The sequence below is a fragment of the Lepisosteus platostomus genome, chromosome 8 (assembly GCF_059453375.1).
Source record: "Lepisosteus platostomus isolate fLepPlt1 chromosome 8, fLepPlt1.hap1, whole genome shotgun sequence".
Taxonomy (NCBI): Eukaryota; Metazoa; Chordata; class Actinopteri; order Semionotiformes; family Lepisosteidae; genus Lepisosteus; species Lepisosteus platostomus.
The window spans coordinates 41,682,323-41,700,197 of record NC_142618.1 but is presented as its reverse complement, the minus strand read 5'-3'; the positions used below and the strand labels follow the sequence as shown (position 1 = coordinate 41,700,197).

The following is a 17,875-nucleotide window of genomic DNA, read 5'->3' as shown; positions in this document are numbered from 1 at the left end:
GGATCTCTGAGCTATCTGGAAAACAGCTGTTCCTAAGACTTGTCGGGCATCTGCAGGCTGGCAGTGACTTCTGTGAGCGATGCGCCATTCCTCCAGCTGGTCCGTTTAGTAAGGCACTATGGACACTGTGGATGTCATATGATGTCTCAGATAATGAATGATTATACCAGTGAGATTGTTTGAGGAGCAAGTCAGCAAGTCTCCTTCTCTCTCAAGTGGGTATAGGAGTTATTACAGGAGGGCAGAGTCCGAAAATACTTGGTGATTTTAGTATTTTCTACCCGGAATTGGGTAGGTATGAAATAAGAAATGATTGACAGTACCAAAATTAAAAAAGAAACAACCTAAACTCAACAGCAACTCTGCTTGGTACAGTTTGTGAGGGTCAGTTTGTGAGGAAATTAAGCCATCTTAGTGGTCAGAGCTCATTTACAGTAGATTCTGAATACAGTTTAGTTGTGTTTATGAATCAAAGGCATGCAGAGGATTTCTAATATACTACTGCACCTTTAACCTCTTCAACCATCTTTTATCACCGTCACTATCACCCATAACCTCTTCTGCCAGTACCACAAGGAATTACAATATTTACAGTAAATAGTTGTTATCTTGCATAAAAGTGCAGTTAGGATACTAAGATGTGGTCTACGGCTTATTTAAAGGTATGTTATTTTCACTGGGCTAAAAATGCACTACAACTCAACTCCAAGAATTGACCTTTAAACTGCTGTATACTCTTACACTGAAGTAAGCCCTTTACTTTCACATTATTAGTTACTGGGTTGGAGCTGTAAATGCAGTTAAACATTCCATTGCAATGGGTTTGAAACATTCCTGTTTCCTATTGTATTATTGTCCCAGGATGGGGTTTGAAATTTAATTTCAGTGGTAGGATTCAACGCCAAATAAACTCCAGTTGTTTCCAGTAAAAGATTATTTTGTGTCACAAAGGTTTTCAGACTTTCAGAATTTATTGGTGTTCTGTTTTTTAGTGTTCTGGTGTGCATTATGATGGAGAATTAAGAAAAGAAATTCATAAGGAAAACACAATAACCAAATCAAAGTCTTAAAAATTGCTTTGTAGATTAGGGTTTCTATGAAATAAAAGCACCTGTGTTATATTGATGTTTTAATCTTATGGTTTTGGCTTTTATGCACAAAAAATTAAATGGATTTGGGTTTACTATTGAAACCCGTGACAATAAGGAGTAGATCTGTTAACTTAAGTGCTTGCTGTTATGAGCAGCATTTTAGATGAAGGTGTTACTGTGTTTAAACCCACAGGGCAGATGATAAGGAATCTTAGCTGACTCTCACCAGAGGGCTTGCTAGCTAACATAACCGATTGTGCCAGTCTTATGATATGTCTGAGCCTGAGATACAGTAGTTGAGGCTACGTTAATCAATGTTTAACTACTATTCATTTTCTAATATGTGGCAGATGAAAACCACAACTATGTGTCTGTCTCTGTGGCCTCTGTCAATGGCATCTCCTGCTTCTTTTCCTGCTTGTTTTCTCAAAATCACCTGTTCTTGCTCTTCTCCTTCTTATTTCCTCTTGTCTCTCCTCCTCCAATTTCTGGACATTCAGGTACAAAAACAATGTGGCCATTGATGTTTATGCCCACCCTGGCAAGTATAATATAGAAAGCAGATACAACGTCCACACCCTTGAGATTAACAGGTATGGAGATCAACAGGTGTATTTCATGTCCCTTACACATTTTTAGAAGGAATTTTAAACTGGAAGCACTCCTAGTGTTGAATGAAACTCAAGCCTTTTGTTGTAACTCATTTTTTTTATTTTATTGGTGTATTAAATAGTCAAAAGTCCAGCCTGAAAATAGTCCACATTTAACAGTCCTTTATGAGGTGCTGCACTGTTTGGTACTGCTTTTAACTTCTGTTATAAAAAACCTCTAGAGGCAGCTGCAAATCAGCTTAAAGTACTTTTTTGATCTTGTTGTAAAATAAAAGGAAAACAAACATGTTCTTAATAGTTTAGCTATGCCCTTTCCTGAGAACTAGTATTAACATAGGGGTTTTGAAGCACCAGTCTGAGAGCAGTGGCAAATTTCTGGGTCAGCACCTTGATAAAGACTGCAGTGTGCAGGTACAGGCAGCTGGCTGTCAAGTGTGTTATGTGATCTGAACCATTTCTCTGCCTGTCTTTAGATAATAAAGAGGGCATCTAAAAATACCACAGCAGGAATTCTCTTAAGATAAAGGCCAGGCACTTCTGTTCACATTTCCAATTTTTTTTACATGGCTGTGATGAGGAAATGTTTTGGTATGGAGCTGTCCTTTCCTTCAGAATGACCTTTAGAACAGAATAGTAGAATAAAAGCATAACAAAACCTAGAAAGGCAAAATGCTAGTGTTTTACTGAATAAACTATTATGGCAAAGCAATATGATGACTGTGATGGTGTGCTAAAAGTTGAAATATCAAGACATGCCGTGTATTGCCATATAACATGTAGTACTGTCGTAGTCATCCAGTTGACCCTTTTTTGCTTTTGGTTTTTATTTGTTGCCATTTTTGGTAAAGAAACAAAATCTCTTGTATGAACCTGAAAATATAACATTCCATGTACTGTACCAAGAAAATAAGAAATAGAAAACAAATTAGTAATTGACTGCTTTGTCTGGGACCCTTCTATCTTCAGAATCACGTCATGCATTATAAAGAAGTATCTGAGTGGTATCTAGTCAATATTGATTTTATTTTGGTGATACATTAAAATTTGATTGAGGCCTTTTACATAAACATTATCATACTAATGATTCTTTCTGTCATCATTCTCAAATAGAAGAAATTATGCTTATAACATTTGTTATAACACAAAGCCATATTTTTCTGCTGAAGGAGTGCCCTGTATATTTATGTAAGGATATTAATGCTACCAGTACAACCAAATTCCATAGTAAAGTCTATTTTCAATTTCACTGTGTTATTAAAAAAAAACTAGAGAAGTCTTACAGTCTTTTTTTCTGGTCTCTTGTGTCAGATGTGATTTTGAAGACACAGCACAGTATCGTGCATCTGCAATGAATGCAAAGGGGGAACTCTCTGCTTTCGCCTCAATAGTGGTGAAAAGTAAGATTTTTTTATGGTTTTAGGTTTGCTAACTCTCCTTCTGGTGCAGGTACAATAATGATGTGACTCGGTTGTTTGTTCTGTTCAGTTATACATAAAAATGAAAAAAATCTATATTTGAAATTATTAAAGATCTAACTCACTTACAACTAATGTTATACACACACCATGCCACTTTGGAATATATATACGTCACAAAAATATATGGGTTGATCCTACAGAGTCACAAGCTTCTTGACAGGTTGTTTTAGCTCCACAAAAATGTTTTAGAAACCGTAATAAATGAAATGAATAATAACAGTTTTGTGACTCCATAGGTTGGCACTTGAGATCACAATGAATACAAAAAGATAAAAAAATGTGAAAATATCTACTTGTGACAATATCTGTGTTATTATAAGTATGATAGAAAATGAAAGAATCTACAATAGTAGAGGAGAGGACAGCTGAAATGTTAGCATTACCTGTATAAATGTGGTGATCTTGAACACTATCAGTGCTTGGGGATTAGGATGAGTGTTTATGTCCTGTGTGAGGGTACTACAGTTCTGGATATTGTAGCTCCATTCTGCTCTGACTGCAACATTTCCAGTGTCTGGAAAGAAGCAGAAAAAATGTTGTGCCCGTTCTTTGATCATAGAGTATGCAGTTTCTCTCTGAAAGCATACTGTATACTTTTAATTTCCCTTTCTTTCATGCCCATCCAGTCTTTTCTATTACTGTACATTTATTGGCATGGGTACATTTGCCTCATTTTCGTCACACCCAGAATTGTTCTGCTGTTATCAATATCTAGATTATAAATTATGTATTGCTCACAATTTGAGATTTTAGAGGTGTGTCCCTTTAATATTGCATGGTAGTATCTTAATAAGACCGTGTAGGCATGATAAAACCAAATGAAAGCACAGCAAAATCAGAGAAAATTGTTCTAACTGTGGGACAGGTATACAGCTATTATCTTAATACTGTATGTACCAGGTTACTTTCTTTAGAGACACCAAATGTTAAGCATCTAGTTTAACTTGGCTTAATTATGTTTTATTGTTTAATTATGTAAAATACTGTACACTTAAGATGTTTTTTATTAATGTTTTAAGGATACAAAGGAGAAATTGATGATTCTCTTCCTGTTCCAAAGCCTCCGCCATGTAAGTTATGTCATGAATTTTGCAAATTTTTTGCTTTTTATTTTTTAACAATATAGAAACATGCAGGAATGGTGAATCAGGCTTTTTTTTTTTGTGGGAACTGATGAGGTTGTCCATGATATACAGAGCAAGAACCCAAGACTTAGTTAGAAATACCACAAAAGCCAACTAAATTCAGTGTGGTATAATATTCAACATAATCATTATTTTGAAACTATTTGTAATTAAGGAAATAAAAGAAAGTGAAAGTGAACTAGTCAAAGTGAAAAAACAAGTAAAATATTTTGAATTCTGATTGGCATACAGTAAAAATAAAACCTATATATCTTACGTTTATATTCTGTAATGAAAGAGTATTGTCGTTTTCTTCTTCATGCTTAAAATTCTGACACTGTGTCGTTTCTCCTACACAGTTCTTCTGCCGACTGTAGCCAGTCATGGCTGCTCTTTAATCACTGAAGGGTTCAGAATTACACACAGCTTCTAAAGCTCTTATAGTGTTCATGATGTGTTAAAACCAAGATGCATACTATGAATTTAGTTCCTTGAATTCATTCAGTGCCCTCAGTTAGTAATTTGAGAATTAATATAACTTTTTAGAATATTTCTTTATGTGGAGCTGAGCCTACTGTTGAGAATTCTATTCTTTTTACTTGCCTTGACATAATGCCAGCTTACCGTGTTTCTCTTGGCTTGGCATTTTTCTAGATGGCCTTTCCTCTGCATATGGTGTGAAGTTTGATGTCCACATTGTCGACAAGTTTGGGGTGTCCTTTGGCAGGGAGGGCGAGACTTTGAGCTTGGGGTGCACTGTCATAGTGTACCCAACTGTGAAACTCATTCAGCCGGAGGTGCAGTGGTACAGAGATGGTAGGTTTTGGCCTCTAGACACATTGCATGCCGAACTACAACAGGAGAAGTAAGAACCATTGCCTCTTCAAACTGGTCTTTAGGCTTATTTAATTCATTCCTCTTTTGCTTATAAAATTATTCAATTCAGCCTCTTTAATGTTTGGAGACACTTGCTTTGGATAAGTTGAATGCAAATCTGACTTCAATGTGTTGTTCAAATAAGCATGGGCTGATAGCAGCCATATTCAGATTCCCGACACTGAATGAAAGAAGTTCTAAGTAATTGCATACAATATGTTTAAAAAATAAAGACACTTTCTAGAAAAAATCAAACCTACACATAAAAATATATGTTATATACTGTAGTTCTCTTTGATAGGATTTTATAGATATCAACATGATTAGCCACTGTGAGCTGTAAATAACATGAGCGATCTTTGTGGGACTATTCCTGGATAGGAGAGAGTGGTGAAGAAATGACTGGATGCTGTATTTTCTTTCAGGTTTCATGGTTTTGTACAGTAACCTTTGAATCACACACTGTTAACATCATAAAATTCATCCTTCTGAGCAATTAATCAAGTATAGAATGTTTTTTGACATGCAAGTAGGAGGAAGCAATGGTTTGGTCTCAGAATAATGAATTTAGAATTCTGTTGTTTCCATTTTATTTAATCTCAAACATTTACAGTATAGCACCCTGTTTTTTTCTGTATGTGATTTTGTATATGTGCTTGACAGTTAGAGGAAATCCCTTGTCAGGAGAAAACTTGTCCACAGCAGTTCCAATAAGTTAATTACGAGTGACGTAGAGTGTTTTATCTAATACTTTCTCTTCATTGCTATCTTTCACTCAGATGTCCTGCTTCATCCGTCCAAATGGGTGCAGATGCACTGGAGTGGGGAACAAGCTTCACTGACGCTCACTCACCTCAACAAAGAGGATGAGGGCCTGTACACCATGCGCGTAATCACCAAGTCAGGCTACGAAACCTACTCTGCTTATGTGTTTGTTCGAGGTGAGTTTAAAAAACGCCATCAGTGTTATTTTTCAGATAGACACTGCTTTCAGCAATTGTGCCTTTCAATGTACAACTATTCCTAGGTAGGAGCGGTCATTATCTTTGATCTAAAGGTGTGAGTGCTTTCTGTCTGTGTATCGTTCAGCCTCCTGCTTCCAAATCAGACACACAGAGTCTCTGTTAAAGGTGTTTTCTGTTTGCAGTTTGGGAGATATACTGTTCTGTTGGCTAAGTCTACATGGAATATAGAAACTCCTCATTTCCTCTGTGCATGCTCATTGAGAAAAAGTACAAGCCAAAATTTAGCAACCCTAAAATGCCAGGGCAAAAAATCTTTGTCCCACATCTAAGAAACTTCTAAGAAAGGCTTTGCCAGGTGATACACACACTGTCTGATCTGAAATGCCTGATTAATTCCCCCTGTAAATCAGCAGATGAACCTAAGCACCTTGACTCTTAACTTATTTGTTGAACTTTGTTTAAAGCTTATGTAGGTTAAATATAGTTGGTAAAGTGCCAAAGAATGAGGGACTGGTATAATAATAATAATAATAATAATAATAATAATAATAATAATAATAATAATAATTGCTTATACTTATATAGCGCTTTTCTGGACACTCCACTCAAAGCACTTTACAGGTAATGGGGACTCCCCTCCACCACCACCGTATGGGTAGTATTATTAGGCAGAATGGTGTGGCTGCCTTAAGTTGCCTTTATATATCTCTTTCACATTTTATCATTAGGTCCCTTGCATTTCTGTTGCAGAAATTGTTACATCCTCTCTTTCTAGGATAGAACAACACATGAACTCTGCACACCAGCAGGAGTGACAGCAGTAGTGTGGCAAAAAGAGAGCACCTTTCCTTTATTTGTGCCTGCAAACAAGGCCATTGTTGGTGGCATATGTGCCATAATCCTTTCAGACCAGCAGGGGTCTCATTTCACATGCAGGCCAACTCTAGTCCACAGGGGCAACAATCTTAGGTGTGTTTTTTAAAACTAAACTATCCTTTATATTAACTGATGAAGCTGTATACCTAACCGGTCAAAGTAAACATTGTTTCCAGGGTTTTAATTAAGGTTGAGCAGAACTAGCCAATAAATCTTGCATGGGATGGGACATGCAGGACCTAAACTGGACAATTTCTTTATTTTGTTATAAGGCTTTACTTTTATCCCTGTCAAGGGTTAAAAAGGATGACCCCTTTTTAATTCTGTGCAAGAAATATGGATATGAGAAAACATAATGAAAAGGCACTTGTGACCCTGTAATCCTGTCAGTTCTGTTTTTATAACTGAAACTGAAAATGCCAACATACAGTAGTACAACTCAAAGAGTACAAAGTTCAACATGGGATAGTTTTTTCTCCTTTTTATTGACATTGGATGCTTTTTTTGGGAAAAAAAATGTTTTTCAGGTGGTGGATTGATTCAACAAAAAATAACATCTTTTTCCCAGCATAGTTTATAAATCATCCAGCCAGGTTATCTGCTATCTGGATATGAATGAAATTCTTTGGGGCAGGACACCCACTTTACGAAAGGGGTCACTTCTGGTTGTTTTGAGGGGAGGGGTTCTGATGTGTGACTCCCCATGTGTGAACACATGTTCACCCTGCTTTCATCTGCGTAATGGATGACAGGCTGATTGCAGATGTTTCCCACTAAGGGCCACAACGACAGCCACAACAGATTTTCAAAGAGCTGTGTTTTAAAACAGTCATGTATGGTATCTCCTTGCCTGGCAGTTTTTCAAGCAGGGCTATTAATCTCCACCTGTAATTCAGCCACTGATAACTAAGGAGTTATCACTCTGAGTTGCACTCTGGAGATCTGTAGCTGGAGAAAAAAGTCTGTAGGAAAAACACAACAATGAAAACTGTTTTAATGAATAGGAATGAAAAAGTCAGTTATTTTTGGGATCTTTTTTATCATTAAGGAAAACTCTTTTATTACAATATTTACACACATCTCAGCTTTGTGTTCACTTTTATTTTAGTTTCTGTTTCCAGGGTTTCGTTTTATTCTTCATGGTTGTTTGTGCTTAGACTGATACCTGTATCATTGACCTTTTCTAAACTGTACCAGTGATGCATTGTGAATTGTCAAGAAATTGAATGATTTGATTCCACCAATTATTCCCTGATAGTTCAGCATTTCATGTTATTATTATTATTTCAGCTGAATTTCCTGATGTAGACATCAAAGTAGGTATTTGGTAGATAAAGAGCATCAGTCAGGTACAAGTTAAAAAGATAAGAAAATGCAAATGATATAAAATTAATCTCTATCACTTTTCCCGGATTAGTCTGTTTTGTATGTTACATCTGTGTGAAGGGGCTTGCATTTCTATTAAAAAAGGCAATTTAATACATTAAAGCTCTTGACATGGGGATCCACTGATACTGCTTTGCTGTTAATATTCAGTCTGATAATTACAGTTATTGTTTCTGAGTTTGTGGAAATGAGAACAAAGTTGCAAAAAGTTTGTATACCATAAGCTTTTTACAAGTGTGATATCCAAATATGTCCTGAAAGCCACCTTGTATCATTAAGCTTATTAATAAACAGTCAATGAAGCAGCTGGAAAGATAGCATAGCTATTTTGTAGTGTGCTGTCCCTAAGCATGATGGCTACAAAGCTTACCTTATAAGCCAATACAAAGCATGCTGCTAAGGGTGGCATATGCAAGACATGTGCGACACACAATGCTTGACACAATAGGCAAAAGAATGTTCAGAGTCAGTATCAGGGCTCTGTGCCTGCTGCCTCCATGATGTTCTTCAGCCTGTTTCTTTAAGAGGCACCTTTCCTATCGGATTTCATTGAAATACGGCATGCTGCTTCTATATCTGTCCCAATTGCCAAAGGCCGCTTAAGGGGTGTAACCTTAACCCAAAGACCAGTAGCATTCTTGGCTCAGAATCGTGCGACTTTGCAGAGTTCAGCAGAACTGAGGCAGGCCACAAATGCAAGGAAAGACTGACAAAATCCAAACTGAGAGATAGACGGGGAATCGGGTTGTGCACTGAAGGGCAAGATTGATTGGGAGACTATCACTACCTGCAGCCACACGATTGCGATGTTGGGCATATTGATTTCTCCACGTAAATGGTAACATGAAAATGCTTTTAGGAAACTATTAGAAAATTATTGTAAACACGTGACTTCATTCTTAGGGAGATCAATGATCCTGAAGATCCCATGGACTGGAAATCTTTTGGAAGCACAAAATCATTTCTAGAGCCTGAGGCAGTGATAGCATAGCATGCCTTTCTATTTATACCCTGGCTGGCGTGTTAATGTTTCGCTTGTGTGTCAGATGCGGATGCCGAGGTCGCAGGGGCTCCAGCCGCACCCCTGGACGTGGAATGCCAAGACGCCAACAAGGATTATGTCATTGTCACCTGGAAGCAGCCGGCTGTGGATGGAGGCAGTCCCATCCTTGGATACTTTATCGACAGGTCAGCCTCCGCTGATCTCTCTTCCAATCCTGCTGTAGTTTGCAAAAGCATCTTTCTGTTCTTAGGCCTCATATTTCAGAAGGGCTAGAATGAACAAGACTGCCGTCAACCTTCCATTCCATATGAGAAAGCGATTCCTCATACGTTAATCATCTAGCTTAGACAGAGGAAGGCTGAAGCTTATTTGTCTGAAAGCATTACTCTATTTGCAGAGGTGTTTTAAAGGGGAACTGCAGTCCTAATTTCTCAGACCGGTTATTAAATCTCCCTTACAAAATATATTCATTGACGTTGCAGGAAAAAAAAAAGGACAAATTTTGAATTAAGCACGAAATTGTTAACTTTGTGAAAATACTGTAAGTCGCCATGTTGTCACAAACTCACATTCGAGTTCCCCTGAATTGCGACGTGATGCGGCCCTTCCTGCTCACTAGTCTCTGTAATGACTAATGTAATGCAAGGTAAGAGGTTGTACAGCAGACGTTTCACAGCAGAAATGTTCCAACAGTGATCTGCATGCAGAGTTAACAAGTAAGTAATATAAGTCGCCAAAACCATCTCAAAATCGAAAGCAATATTTCTATTGAATTAAAGAAGGTGTACTGTATTCACAAGCCTGCTTCTTTACAGTGTCATAGGACTGCACACATCACCGGACACTGCACACATCACGGATATGATTCGTTCTGAATCATAGAACACGGTGCTGTGCATACATGGAAGTTTTGTCTATTTTTTAATTTAAATTAGAGGTTTTACATTTTACTTTTATTGCAGTTTGAAATGTAATCATCAGTGCTGCTTCTTTCTAACTTTATTTAAATTAGAGGTTTTTACATTTACATTTCAAACTGCAATAAAAGTAAATCATCAATGCTGATTCTTTCTAACTGTCTACATTTTCTAAATATCTATTAATTGCCCAAAACCAGAGTCAAACCCCAAACCATTTTGACAGAGGTATCCACCAGCTGCTGTAATTTCAAAGGTTTTGTGAATTTCTCACAGATAGTGTGATATATATTGCTTGGCTATTCCAGTCATAGATCACATGATAGCACATATCTGAGGGTAATGAAGACTTGGTAGTCAAAAGTGACCTGAGGAGTTCTCTGATGCCCATGAAACAGCACCCACTTTTGTTGAGTTCTTCCTGCAGTAATGGACAGAGACAGAGGGAGATGTGCTTTGAAACACACAAACTCCTCTGTTTCCGCGTCACACGGAGCAGAGAAGTCAGCCTATCAACAACTCTCTTAGAAGACATTTACGTAGGCCTTAACTTCTCTGTCAGATGTCTAATACATGACAAGAATAAATCATCAGAGGCAAGAATACGTTTAACTGCATTTAAAGGTGTTTTGAGCAGTTTGCGTTTGCGTATTTGAACACCCCAAAACAACAAATTACCCAAAAGTGATTTTTTTCACTGAAGTAAATGTATCATTATGGGTCGAATGAAGTTTATATGTTCTCCCCTTGTTCTCATGGGTTTCCTCCCACAGTTAAAAAACTTGCTGGTACATTAATAGGCTTCTGGGAAAAATTGGCTGTGATCTGAGTGTGTGCATGTCTGTGTGTGCCCGGTTGATGGACTGGCATCCCTGTCCAGGGCGTTTCCTGTCTTGTGGCCATTGCTTGCCGAGAAAGGCTCCGGCTCCCCTGCAAACTTGTATTGGAGAAAGTGCTTAGAAAATGGATGGATGGGCAAACTATTGTTTAACAGTGCCGATGGGTGTGTGCCATTTGCAGGTGTGAGGTGGGCACCACACACTGGAGCCAGTGCAACGACACCCCTGTCAAGTTTGCCCGGTTCCCTGTGACGGGACTGGTGGAAGGGCGCTCCTACGTGTTCCGGGTGCGGGCCGTCAACAAGGCTGGCATCAGCAGAACCTCGCGGGTGTCTGAGCCTGTGGCCGCACTGGACCCCGCTGACAAGGCGAGAATGAAAGGTGGGAAAATGCTCTTGTCGTCTTGCTGCTCTGGAAGGTGAAGAAAGGGCTTTAAGGTGTACTTCCACTGACGGACAAGACACTTAAGAAGCACTTGTCCGCACCCACATGTATGTAATCTACAGTACTACATTGAACATTCCTAATAAAAGTAACAGGATACAGGATAAAAGTAACAGGATCTGTAGACTAGACATGTTTTAACTGATATGAAGTGCTAGGCTAGTTCTACAAAGTGGGACATGCAGATTTTCATGTATTGTCAGAACACAGGCAAAACCCTGTAACTTGCCATATGATATTCCTTCTCCTGTTCTATATAGAATGCATCTCATTCTGCTAGAGCCCTAGAAGTCGTTTAAATTTTTCTTTCTCAATGATTTTTATGCATTAAATTGTCGCAGGACGTGTTTCTTATTCCTCAATAAAGATTGCTCTTTTAAATCCCTAAGATCTGGTAAATGGCATAAGGCATCTTACATAATAAAGCACAAAAAAATCTCTCACATTCACATTGCCTATAAATGTGTGACCAAACAACATTGAAGTGACAATTTTGCTCCACAGCGCACAAACACTTCTAGAAGTTTGTGCTCTTTCAGCAAGAACATTATCAGGGAGTAACTTTGGGTGGTTTTAATTCTTCCTCATATAACAGTCACTTCCTATTTAAAGTGTAAAATGAAATGCTTTGTAATTTAACTTGCTATTCACTTCCTATTACTAAGGTCACCCTTCAGCACCTTGGACTGGACAGATTATAGTAACTGAAGAGGAACCAGCAGGTAAAAACGCAAGCAATGCATACTGCATGTTAATTAATTAAAGGAATATTTTGTTTAGCTAAATGTGTGTCTGCTCTTGAGTGATATTGGATTTCTTCTAGCTTGATGGGGATAAGATGTGCTGTATATACAGTGAATAATGACATAATATTGTTAAACTGTGCAAAAGCAGACAAAAAGAGAAGGCAAAGCTGTGCCCAATAATTACTCGGACATGTGCCCACACTTGAAGTGCTAGATTGAGTCCTTTGACCTCTGGCTCCTCTGCCTCTCCAGAGGGGGTTGTGCCAGGCAAGCCTCGTGACTTGGCTGTTACCGAGGCGACCAGAAACTATGTGGTGCTGAGCTGGAAGCCACCTGGTCAGAGGGGCCATGAGGGAATCATGTATTATGTAGAAAAGGTGAGTTTGACATGACCTTCTTCTGACACTCTTTTAGAAGTCTGCGTAGCCTACTTTTGATGTGCGCTATGTCTTAATTCTCCTTCTCACTCTTGTTTATTATACTTTCGCTATATTTACCACATTCTCCTTTGAGCTATTTTACTGTAACGTGCTATTTCAGTATTTTGCTCTGTGTTTGCTCGTGTGTCTTAAGGTATATATTAACACTACGGTTCTCTGCAGTGTGTGGCGGGGACGGACAGCTGGCAGAGGGTCAACACGGAGATCCCGGTGAAGTCGCCCCGGTTTGCTCTTTTTGACCTGGCCGAGGGCAAGTCCTACTGTTTCCGTGTCCGGTGCTGCAATTCGGCTGGGGTAGGAGAGCCGTCTGAACCCACAGAGGCCACCATCGTGGGAGACAAGCTGGGTGAGCAACCTGAAGACGTTGGAGGGATCATGACTTCCTGAAGGGCAAAGTTATTCGGTTGCACTGATATGTGACTATGCTAGTCGTTCTGAAACTCCTACAGCTGTAAAATTCATGGGTTGTCTCTTCCACGTTTTGACTCGGTAAAAGCTCAGTGTGTTTTAAGAAAAAGGGGGTAAAAAAGCAAAAGTGTATTTATAGAGATGCGGGTATAAGTATGACCATCTCCTGGGTAAATTCCAGGGGAATTCACATGAATCTTTTACAGCTTCTCATTAGAATTAATTGGTAAATGTAAACATTCAAGCATAAAAAGTTGTATACCTTTTGTCAGTGACTGTAATTCATCCTTTGCCTTTTAATCATGTCCAAACAGACATTCCCCCTGCTCCTGGCCGTGTGTTGCCGACGAGGAACACGGATACGTCTGTAGTGGTGTCCTGGGAAGAATCCAAGGGGGCAAAGGAGCTGGTGGGATACTACATTGAGGCTTCCATCGTGGGCTCCGGAGTGTGGGAGCCCTGCAACAACAAACCCGTCAAAGGAAAGAGGTACTCTCGGCTCCTGCCTTTTTTACAGTTTTCCTGCAACCTCCTGCTCATTTCAAACATTAACCCCTTACACAAGTGTCTCAAACCTGTACTCTAACGGATGATTATTTTATAAAAGTAACTTTCCCTAACACAGACTGTTGTCATTTTTTAGTTCAAATTACCTCTGGGGAAAACCAAGTATGAATTATATTTAGTTATGTCAGGTTAAACGTTCTGACCTTGTTTGCTTTTCTGCAACTCTGTTGACTCAAATGCTAGTTCGAGGACCCCTGTGTTGTGTTGGTCCGTTAATGCACATTCCAATAAAGAAAAGACATCTTAAATATACCACAGATTTGACCAAATTCTGTTTTCCCCGTTCATCACACTAAACAAAGGTATGAGAAGGCTATGCTTATAATATCTAATATAACGTATACTGTACATAATAACATCTTATTACTAGTAAGATACAATTATACATTATGTGATGATACATAATAACAATAGAATAATAAACAGAACTTTGTACTCATTTCAAAGCAGTGGAGACTCATTTGAAACACAGATCAATGTTCTGTGACCAGGTTTATTTGTCATGGCCTCTCCACGGGACAGATGTATGTGCTCAGGGTGCGAGCTGTGAATGCTGCTGGGCTCAGCCAGTTCTCCCAGGAGTCAGAGGCCATCGAAGTCAAGGCCGCAATTGGTGAGTAAAGGCATAAGACTATAGATAGCAATTTCAAACATTTGTCAGTTTCTATATAAAAGTTAGTTTTGAACAAAAAAGTGATATTTGTGGCACCCACAACATCACTTTTTCAAGAATTGCCTTCTGAAAGACATTTAATATTTGTTTTCGATTCACTTTCAAAATGTTAGATACTGCTTTCCATTAGGTTATATACTCTCACAGTGCACTCTGTTAGTGATTTGGATAGAAAGGTAAGTCTTGAAAATGGTTATCATATCATTTTTTTCTGGGTGGTTTAGACAGTATTTATTTTGTAATTTACATTTAGCAAAACTTGCATTTGTTTAACTGTTTTCACGACAGACCTGTGGCCTAATTTGAGAACTGTAAGAAATGTTGGTGATGGAACAAATGTCCTGGAATGGCCTGCTGGTCAAAACAACGTATTGTAGCTTCAGTTTTCTTCAAAGTGCTCTGTGTTGTTTTCAGACAGGTGTTTTTTTCAGTTCTGTGTGCCATCAGCATCTCTATTTCCACCAGCTTTCTATCATGAGTCCCTGTGTCACTGTCCACATCGTTCTCCACTGTAGTAACAAAACCAAGACCCACCGCCCCTCCTCCCCCTCACAGTGGTAAAGCTCTTGTAATCCTCCTCTGGCCTGGGTCATTATGATCCGTTATGAGGTTACAAACCAGCCGTCATGATACTCTGTCACCCCCCCCCTCCCCACTTCCCTCTGGGGAAAATGACCTGACAGTCTCTCTCCAGTGTCTGAGGTACCACCGACAGCCATACCTGTGCATGGTGTCTCCTTCCAGTACTTCCTCATGCTTGACTGCTAACATTCACTGGTGTTGCTAACATGCATCCAAATGCAAATGGATCTGTCTGATTTAACCAACTGGGACAAGTACAGTATGTACTGGCAAGTAATATTAGCACCACTACAGCAAAGATGAGATGCTTATCATAGTTGTACAACATTTGAAGAACACAATTGAGCCCAGGTTCCATCTCATAAGTTTACAGTTAAGGGCAGGATAAAATAAGGACAACAAATAAGATGTATCTTTCACTATTCAAGCAAGTACAAATATGATATACATTATAGCTAGTTTTTTTTAAAGGTAATTGTAATACAACTAAGATTTCACACATAATTCGAAGATCTTTAAATGAATGAAAACAATCTGATTACCTTGTTTGTATCTTTCAGCTTCATTGTAGTTTTTTTTATATTGTAATGGTTCTAAATAACTGATTTGTTCAGGGGCATTGAATCTGACATTAGAAGATGTAAAGAACTCCAAGTATTTAGAAAAGATTTACAGTTTCTCTAGTTTCTCTTACTTTATTATAACACCTAAATTAATGCTTTTACTAAAAGATAAACTGTTTGGTCTTTTACATTTACAGAATCATACATTAAAATCATATGTGTATTTTCTTCTCACAAAATAGAAAAAACAATACTTTTCAAACTTCTAGAAATTATCTTCTTATTTTTTTCAGGCCAGTCAAGATAAAATTACCAAATCAAACAGAAAGGTTTCAATAAGATTAGGGATACTCCTGCAGTCCATGGCAAAACTACCTCTCCTAACATCTTGATTCCTGTGATTTGAGCATGTCACATGATGCAACAATTAAACCTGTGTTTATGTCTATTCCAGTCATTTCAGTGTTTGTATGCTTTGTTCCCCCTAATTGAAACACCCTTGGTAAGGCAGCCAATGGGATTTTCTTCCTCTTGTTATTCAATAGCAACAAACAATTCTATGGTACACTAAGATGATCAGCAACTATTTTTCAGAATTTTCATTATCTTATTTTTTTGCCAGTTATTTTTTACCAAAATTATTAGTCTGTGTTTGTCTCAAGAAGCAAATCTAATATGATGGAGAATACACGGATACATTTTGCTTCATATTGCCAAAAATGCATCTCACTCACATAGTGATCTTATTTGTAAACACTACCAATAAAATCTTATAAGCACTTGGCATACAGTACATCTAACAAAAGAGCCCATTAGTGCTCTTATAAAACTTTGTTTAAAATGCATTCGTATTCTCAGGCTCAAACTGTTTTCTCCTTCATTGAACCGTTCACAGTTTATTTAATAATCAATCAGGTAGGCCATAATTATCACATTTGTCCTGAGGCACTTTGTGTAGTACACCATGTAGAATGATACACGCCTTTGACAAAGGTTAATAAGCTTTCAAAGCACATCACACTGGCACAGTGTAGAGAAATGCCTCATGTACATTTAATGCTACAGGGTAACAAATCTTAATGCCTCATTACCATGGCATACCGTGGCATTTTCATTAAGGTCCAAAGCTTTAAAGTGTGTGCTGTCTAACTAAAAAGGCTTGCGTGTGTATCCATTCAGATGTGGCCGTTTCATCTTGTCTTCATTTTTTTTTTGCTAAAAGGAAAAAAAAATATGAAGAAGTTCTTAAACATGCTTAATTTCTTTATTTATTGAATTATTTTACTGATGTTTGAATTTGCACCTGAAAATGCTCTTTACTGTTCTTTGCTAACTCTAGGGGGAGGCACTCCTCATGGTGTGTGGCCTGAAAGGGGTGATAAAAATGGTGGACTAACCGAGCACGCACCTTACTGGGCAGGCAAGCATGAGGCCTCCCAGCCTGGCCTTGACACCTGTCTAAAAAGCGAAGCTCAGGTTGACAGGCACACGCTGACCCCTAGCTCTGACTCTGTAGTGCCAGAGTCCAAAGTAAGTAAGGGCAAAGGAACTAAGAGTATCAGCTCACAGCAGAAAGTAGCTACTCAGCAGACACGTAAGTCCCCTCTGGATGGTTCATCCTCACAGGAGAAAACGAAGCAGCGGAGACAATCATCAGGTGAGAGTTTCAAAGATGAGGCCAAACCCTCAATCAAAACGTAACTAAACTTTTGAAAATCTTCCATTTTTTGTTCAGTAATTGCAATCCGTGACAGCTAAACTAATTGCTTGTAACTCGAGAAATCCTTTCTGAAAACGGTGTTGGAAAAATGTGCTCCTTTCTCGTTGGGTTAGTACTGCGGGTACCAGTAAGTGTCTACCGATGTTTCCCAACTCTTTAACGGAAGCAAAGATGGTGCAGTGATGAGCCTGATGTTTCAGAACCATGAGTGGTGTACAAGGCTAGCCCACTAATTCATGCAAAGCTGAACAAAAACACATTGCAAATCAGGGGGCAGAAAAATTAATCTGAGATGTCAGAAACAAAACAGAAATCGGACCCCTGTGTTAACTTGCTTTGGTAGAGGGAAGTTTTATCAAATCAAGGGACCAAATCTTCCTACTTGCAATTACTAATCTGTTTATTCTACTACTACAGCATTGCTTTGGCATGTGTAGCTTTGTGAAAGAAACATTAGCAATATATTGCCCCTTACTATCCCTGCATGCAGTCAGTATAGAAGCAGATGTTTGATGCTCAGCTACAGTTTTCCAGCTTGATCCTCCTGGCATAGTTACAATGCTAGG

General features: G+C 38.5%; 1 protein-coding gene across 2 annotated transcripts in view; it reads left to right on the top strand.

Annotated features, from left to right (window-relative positions):
• The window catches only part of myom1b (myomesin 1b), a 70,420-nt gene that overhangs the window by 17,336 nt on the left and 35,209 nt on the right, over positions 1 to 17,875 (top strand). Inside the window, exons 6-18 of one of the 2 annotated variants that reach the window (XM_088643442.1) lie at positions 1,592 to 1,684; positions 3,011 to 3,099; positions 4,200 to 4,250; positions 4,959 to 5,120; positions 5,960 to 6,121; positions 9,454 to 9,595; positions 11,348 to 11,547; positions 12,276 to 12,332; positions 12,609 to 12,733; positions 12,959 to 13,142; positions 13,519 to 13,693; positions 14,263 to 14,384; positions 16,929 to 17,246. In XM_088643442.1, the coding sequence (XP_088499568.1) occupies positions 1,592 to 1,684; positions 3,011 to 3,099; positions 4,200 to 4,250; positions 4,959 to 5,120; positions 5,960 to 6,121; positions 9,454 to 9,595; positions 11,348 to 11,547; positions 12,276 to 12,332; positions 12,609 to 12,733; positions 12,959 to 13,142; positions 13,519 to 13,693; positions 14,263 to 14,384; positions 16,929 to 17,246 (1,880 nt within the window). The remainder of the gene's footprint in view (positions 1 to 1,591; positions 1,685 to 3,010; positions 3,100 to 4,199; positions 4,251 to 4,958; positions 5,121 to 5,959; positions 6,122 to 9,453; positions 9,596 to 11,347; positions 11,548 to 12,275; positions 12,333 to 12,608; positions 12,734 to 12,958; positions 13,143 to 13,518; positions 13,694 to 14,262; positions 14,385 to 16,928; positions 17,247 to 17,875) is intronic. The other variant, XM_088643443.1, reaches the window with a different exon arrangement.